The 19,601-nt window shown below is 41.0% G+C and overlaps 1 protein-coding gene across 2 annotated transcripts; it reads left to right on the forward strand.

Moving 5' to 3' along the window:
• The first annotated feature begins 248 nt into the window (after nt 1-248).
• Nucleotides 249-19,167, forward strand: LOC124863696 (conserved oligomeric Golgi complex subunit 1-like). Of its 2 annotated transcripts, XM_047358128.1 has the most exons (16): nt 249-603; nt 825-1,072; nt 1,531-1,712; nt 5,191-5,367; nt 8,181-8,328; nt 13,062-13,272; nt 13,406-13,772; nt 14,064-14,494; nt 14,637-14,783; nt 14,869-15,030; nt 15,679-15,803; nt 16,224-16,332; nt 16,483-16,592; nt 17,790-17,871; nt 18,022-18,045; nt 18,790-18,991. In XM_047358128.1, the coding sequence occupies exons 1-15, from the start codon at nt 295-297 to the stop codon at nt 18,028-18,030; spliced, it is 2,817 nt and encodes a 938-aa protein (XP_047214084.1). In that variant the 5' UTR covers nt 249-294; the 3' UTR covers nt 18,031-18,045; nt 18,790-18,991. The 2 variants fall into 2 exon arrangements, with proteins under 2 accessions (XP_047214084.1, XP_047214083.1); XM_047358127.1 differs by lacking the exon at nt 18,022-18,045 and having other exon boundaries at nt 18,790-19,167.
• Nucleotides 19,168-19,601: the final 434 nt, after the last annotated feature.

A 19,601-nucleotide genomic window follows, 5' to 3' on the forward strand; every position in this document is an offset into this window, starting at 1 on the left:
ATTTTAATCTTAAAAGACTTGAAAATGATCCAAACAAATATGAACGTTTGAATATATTTTTCCTGGGCTGAAGGTTTTTGCAGCGTCCCCTGGCGGCTAAATCAGTGTTTTATTTATCTTTGCATGCGGTGGGAGGGATTGTTGCTCAAGGGAAATCTTCGATAGACAGCTCTGCAGACCAATGAACATACAACCCACTGATTATGTCACAAACATTTGCTACGTGGAAGCAGGAAGTGACCCTGACCTGTTTCCGGGTTGCATTTTCTTCATCAGCTGAACTTGTTCTGAGGAATGATGGCCGGAGACCCTGTTCTGTCTCTCCGGGTCTCGGAGATCAAGGACCCGACAGCTCTGTTCGAGCGTTACAGCACCGAGGAGATCCGCCGGGTCGAACGCAAAGTCCGCGGGGAGATCGAGCAGAAGAAGGAGGAGTTGAGGCAGATGGTCGGGGAGCGGTACCGGGACCTGATCGACGCCGCCGACACTATCGGAGAGATGCGCCAGTGCTCCGAGACCTTGGTGGAGTCCATCCAGGACATGCAGCAGTACTGTCACACGCTGAAGCAGGGCAGAAACTGCGTTGGAGGCACCAGGCAGGAGGTACCGATCTCTCTGCTGCACTTATTGTAGGTCCATACGTGATCCAGTCTAAATCTGCTTTAATCAACTTTTCCGAACTAAAAATCATATCTGTCTTTTAATCTTGGTTATTAAATCAATCGTGTCACAACATACGATTGACAGAAGAGTTTTAGTAAATGGTTTTCTCAGTTTGGAGATCTGATCCTTACACCATCACCTGTTTGTGTGTGCTGCTGCAGAACCAGAGACAGTGGCAGGAGAAGCTCTATACCATGGCCTCCCAGATCAAGCTCCTCCTAGAGATCCCAGAGCGCATCTGGAGTGCTGTGGAGGCCTCCCAGTACCTCCAAGCCACCCGGCTGTACCTGCTGTGCTGCCACTTGCTCAGTCTGCTGCAGCTGGAGGCTGCAACAGGGGGGCAATATGGCCCTGTCCTAACCCGCTTCCCCATCCTGGTCCGGCAAGTCGCCACCACCGGTCACTTCAGGTACTTGAAGGGTCAAAAGGTCAAACTTTCTTCAGAGTGGTTTTTTACCCAATGCTACAAATAGGAAAGGACCAGTGATCACACTGATATGGTGGAGATTTCTAATCTCTATTTTTTTTAAAGTATTTTTTAAGTAATTACATCCTCTGATATTTCCAGGCATTTTCAGCTTCTTACATCTCAGTTCCTAGTCTGGCTTTATCATTGAAAACCTCATTGATACTTAAAACGCTTTCACATTTTGTCCCTCAGTAACAGCTTCCTCACTGAATAATGTTACGGTTAGCTCAACATGATTTGGTGTGTTTACTGACCAGAAGATTTTTTTGGGTTTTTGAGTTTCCTATCGAGCTATCACTGGTCAGGGGACGTCAAACTGAATATCGTCAGATTCCATCTACCAATAGATTTATTGGTCCATTTCTAATCCCCAGCGATTAAATGGCCTCTTCCTACAGGTCAACCATTCTCTTGGAGAGCCGGTCTCTGCTGCGTGGCCGGGCCGTGTCAGACCAAGCTATCGCTGAGGCCCTGGTGTCCACCATGCTGTTGGAGGATAGCTCACCACGCCAGGCCGTGGCTGACTTCCTGTTGGCTAGGAAAGCCTCCATCCATCAGCTGTTGAACCAACCACAACATGGTACTGTTCCTTTGGTGCAAAATAGTTACCTTCAGAGGGGTGTGGGTAGGATCAGTGTTTAGAGATGCAAAGGTTGAACTAACAGAGATACCCCCAGTTTGTGAAATAATTGTTGCAGCATCCTTTTAAAAGGGATGGATGGTTGGACAAGATCAGCCATGAGTTCTCCAGGTTCCTTCCAGCAGCCCAGTCGGGTTCCCATCTGTTTTGACTTCTGTTTAACATAGTTTGTAGAGTCCTTACTCAATGTTACGGTATTACAGTACAGCTTACTTACTGGACAACTCCTGCTATTCCCTAAGTTATAAGCATCCAAGGATATCTGAATAATATCTGGAACTTCCCTTGGACAGAAGCCATTAATTGTTTTAGAGAAGTAATCATGATGCTGTAAATATCAATAAAAATCCTGTTAATCTGGACCTGATACAGGTCACCACAACTAAACCCTTTGGTAATGACAAACATAGGTGTAATACTGCAGTAAAGCCACTGTCTGTATCTGGTGGCATAAAATCAGGATCATAGGCTGGCCACCTCAATCATTTTATGTCTTTTAGAGACGGTAATCATTGACCATTTTCACCCAAACTTTTAAAGAGAACTTTACCTACTGGCTTGGTGCTGCATGTGTTGAGGATCTCAGTTGGACTGGCAAGAAGTAGTCTTTTAATACTGGAAGAGCTTCATAACCTGCTTCATAGTATCATAAATCTAATATTCTCCTTTATTCCTTTGCTTAATATTTGATCTGCTGTACAGTACAGTCTGTCTGTTCTAGATCCCTAATTTATCATGTAAAGTTAATAAAGTTTGGGCCTTTCACTTTTTATTCTAGCAGTTCTGAAGATAATCTTCCTTGTAAGTGCAGCTTTGGCTGCATCCCATAATATACAAGGATTTTGCTCACTGTTGTCATTATACTGTAGATATTCACTTAGATCTGTTCCTAGAACTGGGGTCATTATGCAGGTCAGAGTGATCAAGAATGATCTGAAACATCTTTCACCAATTCTCTAGTCCTTTATCATATGCAGCTTTCTAGTACACATGGAAAAAAATTATCTATTCTTAAATTAATCCTATGCTGTGATGAGTAAAAAGTGTTTCCTGGGATTAGACTGTTCCAAGCCGGCCAGACATCTATCAAACCTAAATCTTTTATTGCATTGTTCAGACGTTTTCTTTTCTCTCAGTATTTCATGAGGGCTTAACTAGTATATTAGGATCTCCCAGTGTTTCTGTTGCAATTAATCTAAAACTCTTTTAAAGACATGTCACTCCTAGGAGGGGCATAAGGGGGCAAATTCATCCATTTTCCCTTTACCCATACATACCTGTCTTCCCTAACTCACTCGGACTGAGTTTGATACTGATATGGCAAAACCCAGAAATACTGACATGTTCATAGAGCATTTGGATAGATGTTAAGTAATTTCATATTAAATGAATCTAGGACATGTAACAGTCCTTGGCCTATATGCTGGGTCTTTGAATGGAAACAGAAATGTGTTTAATCCTACTTCTTTGCTTCTTACTGTTAGCAGCCTGAGTGAATGAGAGAAAAACTGCTACATTAAATCACTCAAACATTCTGTGATAATAGAAATGTATCATAGACCCAGTTACTACATTTTGTCTGATAAAGGCTCCTCTTCAACTCAGAAACTTTGCTCACTCAGTTTCTCTCATCTAAAGTTGCTATTTAGATCTTAGGCGTCTTTCAACGTGTTTAACCTGTAATTAGATTGTCTCTGACATTGTCAGAATAGATCCTAAAAAGTAGAACATTTGAATAATTTTAGTTTTGTTAACTCGTCACTGTAATTTAGGGATGGGTGCCTTTTCACATCTGAACAGATACGGTACCGATACCGGAGAATCGATACTCAACGGTACCAGTTTTCGGTACTTTTGTGTGTGTTTATGTGGTAATAAATGTTAATTCGTTTATTAATAAAATCTCCAAAAATGTTCAATTTAACATTTATTTCTCAATATATAAACTAATGAATATATCAAAACAGCATCCAGCTGTTTGTATTGTAACATCTCAGATGTTTCAAACATTTCTTCAACATTAAAACCCTTAACTGACTACGTAGTGTGATGCAATTTAAAACCCAGCCATGTTGCTGGACGATGAGTCGCTAACGGATCCAGGCGTGCTGACCGTGCTGAATGTAGGAGTTGTAACCGTAGATCTAAGGCTAACGAAAATTGTCTCTTCAGCCTTGACAAAAATCTGGTTTTGAACCAGGTCCTTCCTCAGATTAGAACTATACCCACCACTGGCCTTGCACTTCGCATCACAAATATTGCAGCAAGCGTAATCTGCATCGTATTTTGTAAAGTAGAGCCATACTTTTGGGCGCTTCCTAACAGACATGCTTTGACTGTAGCAGCGGCTACTGACGTCATTACGCCATTGTGCGTGCAATGCTACGCTCATGTCCGGCATGGAAAATCGCCCACTCTTCCTCTCCCTCAGTGTCACAATGATGCGTTCAGGTACCGATACATGGTACAGGTTGACTACGTGAATCGGAGCTCAGTAGTACCGAAGGAATTCATTCAGTATCTATAAAAGTACTGAATTCGGTACCCATCCCTATTGTAATTTCAATATAAATGAGCCTCAAAATCAGTTTTATCTCTGAATACTTTTACTTTTATTTCACCGAAACTTTATATATTTATGCCTAATGTCTGTGCGCTGTGAGCTCTTGAAACTGAAGCCAGTTTACTTGTTTGTGCTCACAGTCCTGGCCAATAAAGCTGATTCGTATTCTTTCACTGCAAAGCTTTTTAAACTACCTTTATTATCAGAATTTATTTTGTTAAAGAATTTGCTTTTATTGTTATTAGTGTTGTTTGTATTTAAATGTTTATGTTGTATAAATTAATATTTTATATTTAACCATTCATTCATTCACTCAGTTTTTCTTCCATTGCTTTGTTTGTTGTTGTTTTACTTGATCAGTCACTAAACTTGGACCTAGAAGTGATTTAGTAACTCAGCATAGTGATAAATAGCTGATCAAGTAAACATTATCCTACACCCCCTCCCCCTCACTGAAGCAATAGGAGACACCAGGTTCTGCTCCAGCAGTCTGAGCCTTACTTCTGGCTGAGGAAAGACCCTCTAATGACAGCATGACCACAGAGCTGAGACACATCGTCAACAAGCATGTGCATGTACTCAAACTGCTGCGGTGTGCTACCAAACTGCTGTTTTTTTTTTGTTTTTTTGCAGTAGACTTATTGAAATAGAGAAGAAATTCTAACAAGTCTCCTTATTTTCAAGTAAACATATGGAATTCTAATCTAATTCTAAACTAAGGTGTTTTAAAATTTGTCCTTCACAAGATCTGAGGCTCTTCAGCCCAAGAAGCCTAGGTATAAGGATGCTTATGATTACTTTTAACATGTTTTATGTGAGATGATGAACCAACTCATAGGAGTGTTTATTATCCAGGTGCAGGGATCAAGGCTCAGGTGTGTAGTCTAGTGGAACTGCTGGTCACCACGCTCTTCCAGGCCTATGCTGTCTTCTACATTCCTCCTGAGGGGGTACCCAGGCCAGGAGAGGGAGCCCTGAGCTGTAGTATGCTCTTCTCCACCCTGGAGAATGTAACCTCTTCCACTCCTACAGGTAAACCAAAACACATCATTAGTGGGATTGGTGCACCTTTTAGGCATCACTTGTCTCTCTAAAACTGTGTTCATTCACGCCGCATGATATTGGGAAACTATGTGATATGCATATTGGTATAGTTAGAAATATGACTTGTGATAAATAAATACTGTAAAATAGAATATAATACAAATATGCTTTATTGTCTCAGTGAGGAAATTTAGGTGTACAAACACTAAAGTGAAAGGCAAATAGAAGCATGAAGATATAAAACCAGTAAGAAAGTAATAAGACTATCTTCATATCCCAAGGGGGAAATTAAATTGTCGAAGCAACAAGACAGAGTTAAAAAGTTGTACATTGAGAATGATAATTTTAAGAAAATTATAAATTAAAAAAACAAATAGTGCAAGCAAAGCAACAAAATATAAATTCTAAATATTAAAAATAAACTTTATATAAAAAGTAAAGTTTCAACAAATATGTGCAGTAACTGCATAGAAAGAAGAGATATAAATGAGGTAATACTTGTATGTATTGGCGATACATTTATAGGCTTTTATTGTAGTCTTATTGCTGATGGGAGGAAGGACCTTCTGCAGTGTTCCTTTCTGCACAGTGGCAGCCACAGCCTGCTGCTGAAGGAGCTGCTCAGAGTACCCGCAGTAGCGTAGAGGGGGTGAAAGTTGTTGTAAACTGGGTCCTCTCCCCTTCTCCAGACTGAGGCTCAGGTTATAAATGTACTGTAGTACATCACCAAGTTGGTCCACAGAATCTCTGAGCAATCTGGGGCTGATACCAACAAGTCCAGCAGCCTTACAAGCCTTGGTCTTTATATATATATATATTTAGGGTGAGGTTTCCCGAGAAGGGAGGGGATGGGGAAAGGTGGAGCTGAGGGTGTCAGGACACAGGAGGTGGGGGTGGTGTGTGGCAGCAGATTAGTGTATTTGGGTAGGGCAGAGGAGTGGGTAGGTGCATTCAAATCTTTTAAAGTACAGATTCAGTTTATTTGCCCAGTCCCTGTCCCCAGACTCAGGCCTCCTCCCTGCAGACCGCTAACACACACACGCCAGAGCTCAGAGTGACAGTGTCTCAATGAGTTGCATAAGTGGGGAAAATAGCAATAGTTTATTGTTGTTCAGGTAAATGCTATTTTTATACCTTTTTCATCTGTGCCAGGCTTTAAGCTAATTTTTACATATTTGGTTCCTGAAAAAAAAAGAAGATGGTTTTACCCTAGACCTGTTTGAGTTGGTTCATGTGTGGCTTTTCTTTTAAAGTTTAAAGAAAGTTTTTTATGGACTGTGTATACTGTCATTTTGCTGTTATGTATGCAAAATGCACTTTTCATCAGGCTTCAAAAGTTATTCAAAGAATTTAAATTATTTGTAATATTTATGGTTAAAGTGTTTAGCGTAATTTTGCTGTTGCTTATATATAATGCCATAATAATTTTATACATTTATGCTGTTTACAAACGGCCTGTTTTACAGTGTAGTGGGTCGGCATTTGGGCTTGTTTTCATAGTGCTGGTTACTTGTTTCTCTCGCTAGATCTGGCAACACTGGCTGAAACAGTCGCTCAGAGCTTCTTCAGTCTCCTCAGACCATCTCATCACTGTGCATGTCACAGCTGGTCCACTATGTACAACGGGTTTATATCATTCAATTCAGTTTAATACAGTTTTATTTCTATAGCGCCAGTTCACAACACGTGTCATCAAGGCACTTAACACAGTCAACTCAATCGAATCATACAAATTTCAAGTCGGGTACATACATTCCAATTACTCTTATCAAACAGTGCAGTACTTGCTGGAGATGAACCAGGCTGTGATCTGAGCCGTCCAGGGGAAGGAAAGGTGATTATCTGTATGCCTCCTTGGTGTTGGCATCTAATAAGTCCAGCGTTTTATTGTCTCTGGTGCAGCAGGTAACACACTGGGTGAATGTGGGGAGAATGGAGGACAGGGAGACATGATTAAAATCCCTGGAGATCAGAAGAAGGGCCTGGGGATGCTGTGTTCATAGTCTGCTGATAGCAGTGTGGAAACATCACAGGCAGCTACAGTGTTAGCAGAGGGGAGAACGTACATTGTTATCGCAATAACGTGTAAAATCTGCGGTAGATAAAATGGCTACATGCTAGCAGCTTAATGTCCTAACTGCAGAGTGTCTCTTTGATAATGAAATGCTCAGAGTTGCACCATCTGTGTCATTCTAACACAACAAGACCCCCTCCTGTCTTCCTACTGCTCTCCTTGGTTCTGATGGCCCGGATTAAACAAAACTGTTCATGTTTATGTGTGCGTCTAGAGTTAGCCCAGTTATACACATCTCAGTCAAGATAAATGTTTTTCTGCTTTGAATTCTTAGCAAACTTAGACCCCATATAATGCGTCTTTCCAGCTAATGAATAAAACTAAATTAATTATTTCCATTTCAACAACCAGGTTTAATTGAAGAAGTAACTTCTGGTCAGCTTCTGTTGTTGTAGTATTGAAACAACTTAGCTGTTTTTTCTTAATGACTTTTCCACATTTTTACCTTTTTTATAAATTTTTATGCTGCAACAAGTGTCACCAAATGTATTACAGGCAGAAAATCTGACTACACGGTACTTATAATAAAGCTAACATTTATTGTAGTTGAAGCGGTTCTTCGCCATTCTTGTATTTTGTACATTGTGAGAACGATAAATTTGCCAAATTTTGTGCAACCCTAGTTTGTATGGATCCTTAAGGGTGCATATGAGTTGCTGGTAATTGAAGAAAGTTCTATCATGTTCTTCGATGTATTGTCTCCAACATAATTCTCATGTATTGTCAGGTAAAGGGAGAAAGGTGCTACAGGAGGAGTGGAGTACAGGCAGCTGGTTCAGGTATCTGCCTCCATCCATCACTGAGTTTCAGCCCACCCTAGCTCTGCCGATCCAGACAGAGCAGCTCCGGGACACCCTCCAGCAGTGGATCAATACGTGAGGGCTCTCCACATTTTTCATGCTGCCTCATGCAGCACCTTGCCAAAGTTTTCATACACCTTTTTATATATGTTGTCTCCTTACAACCACAAACCTCACAATATTTTGTTGGGATTTTATGTAACAAAACAACAGACAGTGCAATTCATTTTCTGTTAAATTGAGTTTGTTTATATAGCGCCAAAACACAAAACACGTTGTCTTAAAAAGTCGATTCAGTCAAATCATACTTATTTCAAATCATGTTCATATATTCCAATTGATCCTAGTTATTAAACAGTGTAGTCAAATTCAGTTTATTATTCAAATTGGTTAAACATTTTCTATCTAAGGAAACCCAGCAGATTGCGTCGAGTCACTGACTTGCAGGCTTCACTCCTCCTGGATAAGCATGTAGAGACAGTGGGGAGGAAAACTCACCTTTAACAGGAAAAAACCTCCAGCAGAACCAGAACCAGCCTCAGTGTGAACGGCCATCTGCCACAACCGACTGGGGGTTTGAGAAGACAGAGCAAACACACAGAAGACAGAACTGCTGATCCAGGAGTACGTTCTATGTTAAAGAAATGTGAAAAGTTAATGTCAGTAGTAGCTCCTTTAGTGGCCTCATCTAGGAGAGAAACACAGCTAAGCAGATAAACTCTGAGACAGTTTTTAAGTCCATGAAGTTGTAAGAGAGCACATCCAGTTAGTGGCAGTAGAAACTCAGCCAATGTCTACAGTAGGGAGAACCAGTATTTGATCCACTGCTGATTTTGCAGGTTTTCCTACTTGCAAAGCATGTAGAAATCTTTCATTTTTATCATAGCTACTCTTCAACTGTGACTGACGGAATCAAAAACAAAAATCCAGAAAATCACATTGTGTGATTTTTTTTCTTCTTTTCTTTAAAGTCATAAATTAGCATTTTATTGCATGACATAAGTATTTGATCACCTAACAACCAGTGAACCGGCTCTCACAGGCCTGTTAGAAGCCCTCCTGTTCTCCACTCATTACCTGCATTAACTGCACCTGTTTGAACTTCTTATCTGTATAAAAGACACCTGTCCACACACTCAATCAAACAAACTCCAACCTCTCCACACTGGCCAAGACCAGGGAGGTGTGGAAGGACATCAGGGATCAAACAGTAGAACTGCACAAGGCTGGGATGGACTACAGGAAAATAGCCAAGCAGCTTGGTGAGAAGACAACAACTATTGGTGCTATTAGAAGAAAATGGAAGAAGTTCAAGATGAGGGTCAGTCTCCCTCGTTCTGAGGCTCCATGCAAGATCTCACCTTGGGGGGCATCAGTGATCATAAGGAAGGTGAGGGATCAGCCCAGAACTACACAGCAGGACCTAGTCAAGGACCTGAAGAGAGCTGGGACCACAGTCTCAAAGAAGACCACCAGTAACACACTACACCACCATGGATGAAAATCCTGCAGAGCACGCAAGGTCCCCCTGCTCAAGGCAGCGCATTTCCAGGGCCATCTAAAGTCTGCCAGTAACCATCTGGATGATCCAGAGGAGGAATGGGAGAAGTGGTCTGATGAGACAAAATAGAGCTTTTTGGTCTAAACTCCACTTGCTGTGTTTGGAGGAAGAAGGATGAATACAACCCCAAGAACACCATCCCTGCCATAAAGCATGGATGTAGAAACATCATTCTTAGGGGATGCTTTTCTGCAAAGGGGACATGACGACTGCACAGTATTGAGGGGAGGATGGATGGGGCCATGTACCAGCGACAGCCCCGAAGACTGAAGGATCTGAGGAAGATCTTTATGGAGGAGTTGTTCAAAATCCCTGGTGCAGTGTTTGCAAACCTCGTCAAGAAGTACAGGAAACGTCTGATATCTGGAATTACAAACAAAGGTTTCTGTACCAAATATTAAGTTTTGTTTTTCTGATGTATCAAATAAGTATCTAATGCAATAAAATGCTAATTACTTAAAAATCACACAATGTGATTTTCTGCATTTTTGTTTTTGATTCCGTCAATCACAGTTGAAGAGTAGCTATGATAAAAATGAAAGATTTCTACATGCTTTGCAAGTAGGAAAACCTGCAAAATCAGCAGTGGATCAAATACTTGTTCTCCCCACTGTATGTCTAGGAGAGAGAGAGTGTTTAACACTGAAAGACGAGCTGGAACTCCTGCCTTGTTGGACCTGCCAGGCAGGAGGCCTAGAGGAAGACCAAAGAGGAGATGTATTAATGCTATGAAAGAGGACATGAAGGCAGAGGGTGTATGAGAAGAAGATAGGGTTACATTGAGACGATGACTTGATGTGACGACCTCTGAAAGGGAAAGCTGAAAGAAAAGGAGGAATACTCCCTGACATTTCCTGAATATTTCTAATTTTGGCAATATTCCAGAGGTGAAAAAACTAAATCTTAGAAACTTGATTAATTGGGGATTTAAATTACATGTTCTGGTCAAAAGTAACACCAAGCTTCTTTATTACCGGAGGCCAATCTATTGCTATCCAGATTAAGTGATTAACTAAGCAGTTGTTTTTTTTCAGACCGTCTGGTCCAAACACAACAATCTATGTTTTCTGAATTTCAAGTTAATTTAAACATTTAAACATTATAATTTAAACATTTCAAGTCATCCAGGTTTTAATGTCTTCAAGACATGCCTGTAGTCTAATTGGTTGGGCTCATCAGGCTTTATGGGTAAATTAAGCTGAGTATCATCAGCATAACAGTGGAAATTTATCCCATGCTTCCAAGTCTTGCCACAGATTCTGTTGGTTTTTAGATCTGGACTTTGATTAGACCATTCTAAAACATGAATATGGTTTGATCTGAGTGTCAGGGACCACGCCGTAAAACAGAAGGACAAAGGGATAAAAAAAAATGTTCTCTTTTTAATTTTTCTTGAAAATAGTTAACAAAAGTCTATGGAAAATGAAATAGCTCTAGATTCTATTAGAAGGGCCCAAAATGAAATGTCAACTAAGAAAAACATAACTAAAGGCAACAAACTACAAAAACTCTCCTAACAATGAACACACAATAGAATATATGCACAAAGGCTAGCCTACAAGAAATGGGAGGGGACACTAAGACAAACAGTAGATATACCTGGGGAACTAATTCAAGCCAACAAATTATAACAACAACACTAATGTTAAAACTTCAACAAAAGAACATGAACAGAAAACGTTTCCAATCATTAGAATTTAGAGGTCTTTGGTAGTGTCTACAAAGTCAAGTCTCCTGCTTCCAGCAGCTGAGTGATTCCTCCACTTTCTGGTGGCATCATAAAAAGTCCTCTCCTCCGGACAGTTCTTTAAAACTCAGCAAAAATGAGACATTTAATGATCTAAACATACATACAGTTGTTCACCAAACGCGTGTGCCCATATTAGCAAACACACTGTTTTAAAGTAATATTACAAATAAAGTGAAATTATAATTAAATGTGCTGGTGTCAAAGAAGATATATACTACCGGTCAAAAGTTTTAGAAACCCTTTATTTACTGGTTTTCTGTATGTTTATGACTATTTATATTGTATGTAGATTCTCACTGAAGTCATCAAAACTGTAAATGAACACATATGGAATTATGTAGCAAACAAAAAATCCCAAGAGAACATTAAACGTGTTTTTATTTTAGATTCCTTACAGTAGCTGCCATTTGCTGTGATGACTGAAATATTAACCTTTGGTCGTCTCTCAATGAACCTCTGGGAAGTTCTTTCAAGACTCTTTGGAAAACCATTTCAGGTGACCTCCTCATGAAGCTCATGGAGAGAACGCCAAGAGAGCAAAGCAGTCATCAGAGCAAAGGGTGGCTATTATGAAGAATCTAAAATATAAAAATGTCTAGAGTTATTTTACATTTCTTGTTAACTATATAATTCCCTGTGTTTTCAGTCCCAGTTTTGTTGCCTTTGGTGAGAATCTGCATGTCATGAAAGTAAAGAGACCCATTAAGTGAGAAAGTGTTTCTAAAACTTTTGACCAGTAGTGTAGATAAATGAATAACACTGAGAAATAGCTGGAGGAACCTCCACACTGAGCTATATCATTGTATCTCTGGCTGTATGTTTAGGGTGGTTGTCCTGCTGGAAGGTGGACCTCCACCACAGTCCCAAGCCTTCTGCAGCCTCTAACAGGTTTTCTTCCAGGATTGTCTTGGATTTAACTCCATTTTCCTTGTCCCTGTTGAGGCATCCCGTCAGCATGATGCTGCTACCATCGTGTTTCAGAGTGATGTGAGCAGAGCATCTTCCTCCATGTTTGCAGTGCCCCCGACATGGCTTGTGGCAAACTGCGAGGGACTTATGAATCACTGTTAACAATGGCTTTCCTCTTAATCTTCCATAAATTCCAGGGAGGTGGAATATGTGACTGATAGATGTCCTATAAATGCATTCTCCCACCTGAGTTCTGGATCTGTGCTGCCCCTCAAGGAGAACCTTTCTTTTCAGAGTTTTATTTGTTAAAATGGTTAAAAGCAACATATAATTTCTCTTTTATTCACAGTTCAGTGCTACTTTGTGTTTGTCTGAGGCTTAAAAGTCCAATAAAAGAAATTGAAGTTTGTAAAAATTGTTAAAAAGTTTAGGGGTGTGAATAAGGTTTGTAAGGACCTATACCTTGTTAATAACAGAGTTGTCATTAAAGATAGTGTCTTTGTGATGCTTTTATTTAAATACTTGCTCCTTAATGCTTCATCTGAGATTAATTAATTGGTGCTTTTCCAACAACTTCTCTGTTCTCAGCTGCAAACAGGACATTTGTCATGGTGTTGGGACACTTTTGGTCTATGTGAAGAGTCTTAAGGGTTTGGGGGCCATTCGAGATTCTGTCTGGGATCTTTTATCCACAGACTCCATCAGTCAGCACTGGGGTAACGTATGTCAGCAGCTCCTAGGGCGCCCCCTGGCTGTGTGGGAGGACTTCTTGCAACAGCTCTTCCTTCAGCGCCTGCAAGTGTGTTCTCCTCTAATTTCAAGAACATTGAGGCATTTATTTCGTATTATTTGGAATGTGTGATTTGTGTCTAATGCACTGAATTGGCCTGTTGATGTAATGTCAAATGTTACATTTCTTTCCATTTCCTAAGACCATCACCAAAGAGGAAACAGAAGCCATTGCAACAATCTCGGTGCAGCTCCTCACCTCAGCTGTGAGGGACCAAGAGGGCCAAACCATCCAGTCCTCCACAGGTAGCAACCCTGTCTCCATTTCTGGTGCTCAGTATGAGGTGGATGTGGCCTCCTTTCTGTGGTCAGAGACTCCAGGGGACCTGCTGAGTGATGCAGCCTGGGTCAATGTGCCCCAGCGGTGCCAGAAGCAGCAGCAGAGGAGTGGCCTGGCTATGAAGACACAGGCACTGACACCTTGTGTTCAGAACTTCTGCTCCTCTTTGGATGCAAAGCTTAAAGCCAGGCTTGATGACCTCCAGCACTATCTTCCTTCCCAAGACACAGGTATTCCTGAATTATGTTGCTTAATTCAAGGGGTATCAAATTGTGATTGTTTTACTCCTGGGATTAGATCTGCACAATATATGAAATCACAATAATTATCTTAATATTACAATAGGACTGCTTGGTCGCAATATTTGAGTGGGACAATAACATCTAGCGAGAGCGTATCTATGTACTCTGAAAATACAGAGAAAAGCAGCTCTAAACTATCAAAAGCATCCAGTTAAATCAGCATAGTTTGCTTTAAGCGAGTACACTGGTGAAATCCATCTCTCATTCTGTGCTTGGCAGGATCCAACTCCATCTCAGCCACAGTGTCTTCTTCACAACCTCCTGACTCCTCTTCGATTAACCGCTACACGGACTCCTCGGCAGTGGAGGAAGCTCTCCGTGCAGGCTGTGTGACCTGTGTTCGCCATATTCTTTCCTCCATCCGCTCTGAACTGGACTCTGTTCCAGCCTGTCTCAGCTCTGTCCTTTTCATGGCCAGGTTGTGCCAGTCTGTGGGTGAACTATGTCCCAGCCTGAAGCACTGCATCCTGGGAAAACAGAGCACAGTGGAAGCCCCAGCAAAGGGGACCCCAAGACAGGGCAAGAAACTGGGCAAATCCAAAGCTGCCACAGAGGTCAGCCCAGTGCAAGCCAAGTGGGCGGGGCTGAAGGAGGAGCTTCTTGGCTGCAGCATAGAAGCTTACCGCATCTGGAGCTCCGCCCTTGCCAAAGTCAGAACCTGTCGGAAATGTAGTCCACAGTCTAATAGATCCTCTTATTCAGTCATACCTGGAATGAACCGTTGATTGTTTGCTAGCACTGCAGCTTTAATAACATCCTGATGTGTTGCTCACTAAAGCTGTGCTTTGACAGGGGCTGGTGGAAACATTTGGTGCAGCTTTGCTGACAGAGTCTGCTGGTGCAATTCTGACGACTACAACAAGTTGGGAAGATCTGGAGATCCAAGAAGAGTCTGAAGCAGGGAACAGCGTCACATCTAAAATCAGTCTTCCAGTTCAGGTCAGAGGTCCAACACCAGCATGAAGTAGGGTTTCTGATTACTCATGTTTCATCTGAAACCCTCTGACTCTTGATTCTTGTGCAGCCATCTTGGTTTGTGCAGTCTTTGCTGTTCCAGCTTTGCGTGGAGGTCAACAGAGTGGGGGGTCATGCCCTTCCCCGGCCGACCCTGCAGGAGCTGCTTCAGGCCTGTCTTGTTCAAGCTCTGCATCACTATGACCTCCTCACAGAGCAATCACAGGACAGAGTGAGTGATGCTCAATCACAATTTGTTAGAAATGTTTGGAAGCTCAAAGTTGGTTTTATACTAAATGTCTCCATCTCTCTCTGCCCCTCTTTCTTGTCTGCCTACTGTCACAAAATAAAAATAAACTCAAGTATTTTTATTGGGTTTTATTTGATAGACCAACCCAAAGTAGTGCATAGTTGTGGAGACAAAGGGAAATGACTCGTGGTTTTTAGATTAAAGGAGAAAATCAATTATAGTGTAATGATAAAAGACACACAGCTGGATTCTGTTTACTGATTAGGCAACTTCTGAAGCTATTGGTTGAACTAGAATTTTATTTAGACGTATTAGTATAAAGGGGATTGAATACAAATGTATGCCACATGTTTCATCCTTTCCTTTTATAAAGTTTCAAAACCATCATTCACCTTCCAACTTACAAGTATGCACTACTTTGTGTTGGTCTGTCACATGAAAACCCAATAAAATACATTAAAGTTTGTGGCTGTGATGTGAATGAATACTCTGGTAAGAGGCTATAAGAAGGTAACTTGCAGTAGTGGTAGCAATGCTGAGAAGACATGGAAAGTGGAACGGCACGAGAGGTGATGCAAAGGATAGAACTTTGATAATTTCTTTGAATTTCTCTCTTCTCCCATTAACTAGGAGGGTGTCCTCCCCATAACTCAGAACCGAGCCTTGCAGTTGTTGTTCGACCTTCGATACCTCCACACCACACTGAGCAGCAGACTGGAGGAGGGCAAGACCTCTAGATCCCAGCAAGACCCAAGGTAGGAAGCCCTTGCAGCTGGCAGGACATCAGCACAAACAAAAAAGGCAGTTGTATGTTTTCCATCTTGTCTTCTCGGTCGTGCTTTGCATGTTTGGTCTTTGGTTTCTTTTTACTACCACCACTGGACGGGAGGAGTAGTGCAGTTTCTTTCTCAACTTCCTAATACGTTATTAGGCTAATTGAAATAAACTGAAGACACACAAATTACCTTGGATTCCGTTTATCCGGATACAAAAAAAAATCCCAAGTATTTAAATCCTGGGACTTTTAGTGGAAATTAGCTGAGGATGTAACTCAATACAACCATGGATAAGAAAAAGCCTAGGCCCAGGATTCAGTAGGTCACAGTATGGCTCCCTTTGATGTAGGTATTTCTGGAGTTTTGGTAACTTTTGAAACACTGCTGTTTATTTTCTAGATTCCACAAGATCTGTGATTGGCTGGAAAGCTTCATTGACCCCTTTGACCTGGATGTTTTTACACCTCCACTGAATGCCAATCTCAACCGGCTGTCCCAGAGGACCTCGGTATTCTGCAGCCACACGCACATCACAACACAAACATGAAACAATCTGATGCTGACATAAAACCACAGGAGTTCTTAGATTTGTGTCTTCAGCAATCATAAGAAATGCCTGATGTTCTGATGTAACCGTTCTTGTGATGCTGCATTTCAGGTGCTGCTTGGGCTCCTGACTGGTTCTGAGAAGCAGTTTGCCCCACGAAGCAGCACTGTGAACTCTCAGGAACCTTACAACATTCTGCCACTGGCCAGCAGTCAGATCAGGTCAGAGCTTACATGAGTAAACAATAGGTTAGGTGTTTTAATCTCTCTCCCAAGTTAGAAATGGACTACTCAGGCTTTTACTGGCTGATCCAGATTTCTGGGTTTCTTTACGGTTTGACCTGCCATTTCTGATTGTGTCCGATTTCAATGTTTGTTTTTCAAAAACTGTTGCAATAAAAGAACAAAATATGTGCTGTAGTTTAAATTCAGCAGACGCTAAAGAAATTATTCCCATTTATGCGTCAAAGCACATGTTGCTAACCCAGGATTCCTGCACTGTCAGAAGTATGGAAATCTATTTGATCATTTCAAGTTAGGATAAGGAGGAAAAGAGAAAAAACTGTGTATAGAAAAAGTTTGAGTTTCCAGCCTATATTTCTTATTCTGTTATGTTTAAAAAAAATCAACATGTCTATAACTTCAGCTTTCTACAGTGACTGATAACCTTTAGTATTGGTTTGCTGTATTACAACTCGAGTGTTTTTCCCACTCAGTTTGGTTTTGGTTTTTAACTAACAGATATACTCATTTCAGATCACATAATGAGGCATTTTAGTTCTGGATTTAAAACTTGACTCAGGGTTTTTGACCTTCTGAAATTCCTGTTTCTGTTTGCTGTGAAATTAAGGCATCACTGATCACAAACAGCAAATTATTTAATTCATTTATTCTTGGATGATTCGGTTCAGATTCGGCAATATATTCTAAACTAAAACAGATGTCTGGATGTCAGATGCCTTGGAAATAACCCTTCACCAAACTGCCAATCAGATGCCATTTACAGAACTGTGTTGTTTCAGGATCCCAAACAGCCAAATGTTTCATACTCGAATGTCTAGAATCGTATCAAAGCTGATCAAGAATAGGGTGTGGAAAAGTGAAATTTTAACCCCTCTAATCTTTGTCTGACTTTAATTAAACTTTAATTACTAAAAAAGGGCATCAAATAGCAACCTGTTAATGGACTTAAAATAGGCTTTGTGTTGAAGTTTTGATAGATTTCATGACAAGTTCAGATCTTTCTGTATTTGACCTGTTTATCAACAATCAGAGCCGAAATTCACTCCACTCGGATATTGCATGATAACTGCTTCTTGGTTCTTGTCTGTTTCTTTGATATTTAGCAGAGAATGGTGTGTCTGATCAGTAGGTACTGTTGGACTTAAACACCTGCCCTGACTGTTTTTTCTTTTGCAGGTTCGGAATATTGCCTCTCAGCATGTCAAACACGCGGAAATCCAAGTCCTCCTCCAGGGGGCCGGACGTTTCTCAGAACCTGGTAAGTTCTGTAGCTGCAGGGACCTGGGCTGCTCTGGGTCTGGGTGTGTTTTGAGAGAGAACACTTTTATTTGCTGACGGCCACAGAGTTATTGTTGTTTTTTGTTCCACTTGGGTAAAGCGATGTTTGTCACACTGTCTCTCTTCCCAGAGATTCTGAGAGTGACTCCTTCAGGCAAGTTCATCAGATTGGCTTTCTGCCTGGGTGTGTTTTGGTTTATTTAGTGCCATGGCAGTGTGTGTGCACTTCACTAATTCTTCCTATTTTTTATCTTGGCTCATGCTGGAAACAGTAGAATGGCCTTGGAATCCATAATGTCAAATTCTCTGCTTTGGCTCCTAGAATAACTTCTGATCAAACTCAACAGAATAGTTTCACAGACCAACAGAGACGGTGCAACCTGTATGATTGGACCACCGGATACAAACATTGTAACAGTTCAAGTCAGGAATCATCCTAATCTGACCAGTAACATCTGACTCATTGCTCATTTGTTTTGATCGGCCAAAATATTCTGACCACCTGCCTTTTAGCTATTAAACCTTCATGCCCTACCAAGAAAACAGGGATCCACTTCTCAGTTCAGTTTTATACAACCAGGACTTAAATCCTGAACCTATGTGAGTGGGCATATTGTTTTGGCTCATCTGCATATACAGGTTTCTGACTTATGTTACCTGGTTCTACTCTTTGAAGCATTGAAAGTGTCACCTTGTTCTGACTCGTTTGGTTGTTGCTGTAAAGCTTTCTGAACAGAAGGTTTTATAGCAAACATGACAGGTGGAAGGTGAAGGAATGGACTTACATTCGTAACTCCCTGATTTGTTCTGGATTGTATTGAACGTGTCTCTAACACTAAACAAGCTTAAGTGACACTCGCCAACAAAGATGATGATGCTTCTCTTCTTCCTCCACCAGGCTCCTCAGTCCTCCACAGCAGGAAGTGAGAACAGCTTCCAGCCGGGCAGTCTCTTCAGACAGCTCGCTCATCAGGATGAGGACACAACATCGCCATCTCTGTTCAAGCTCAGCTGGCTGTCGGGCATGGCCAAATAGCCCTTTATTGTTTTTTTATGTTGGCGTTGGGGATTTGTATAGTAAATGATCTTCTGAGATTTGCCTCCTGTGTGATTTCATTGGTTTTACTCAACCACATCATGCCTCTATCGTTTCAGATTAACAATGCAGGCAATGAATTGTATGCTCTTCTTAAATACATTTTAATACCTTCAGTCTTTGGCTTTGTTAAAACTTGTTTTATTAACCAAATAAATAGCTCTCTCTGCTGTTCAAACAGCTCATTGTGTACTACTGAAATATTATGGAGTAAGAAAGTACACCCTTCTCCAGTTCATGGGTTTTACCTATCAGAATGTTATATAAATGGTCTGATCTTTATCACATTCTGAAATTATTTGAATCTAACCTCTAGTGTAGGTTAGAGGAAGCTATGTGAAAAGGTTGTAAGGAAAATCTAAGTACACCCCTATTGCTTCCAGAGGATTTAGGAGAGAAAGAAGCAGCCAAATGTCATTAATGATAATTGATACTGACCATCAGCGTGAGCAGCTCAGCCAAAACTAGTGTTTCAGCAGCTTGCTGCTCTGAAGCATACAGGTGACCTTAAAATAATCTTTTAGAAGCAATTGCACCTTTCTCATCAATCTAGGATGTGATATAAGGTCATCTCCACACTATCTAAAGTCAGTTGTTCTACAGAGAGATTATCC

The sequence above is a fragment of the Girardinichthys multiradiatus genome, chromosome Y (assembly GCF_021462225.1).
Source record: "Girardinichthys multiradiatus isolate DD_20200921_A chromosome Y, DD_fGirMul_XY1, whole genome shotgun sequence".
In the NCBI taxonomy this organism is placed as follows: domain Eukaryota; kingdom Metazoa; phylum Chordata; class Actinopteri; order Cyprinodontiformes; family Goodeidae; genus Girardinichthys; species Girardinichthys multiradiatus.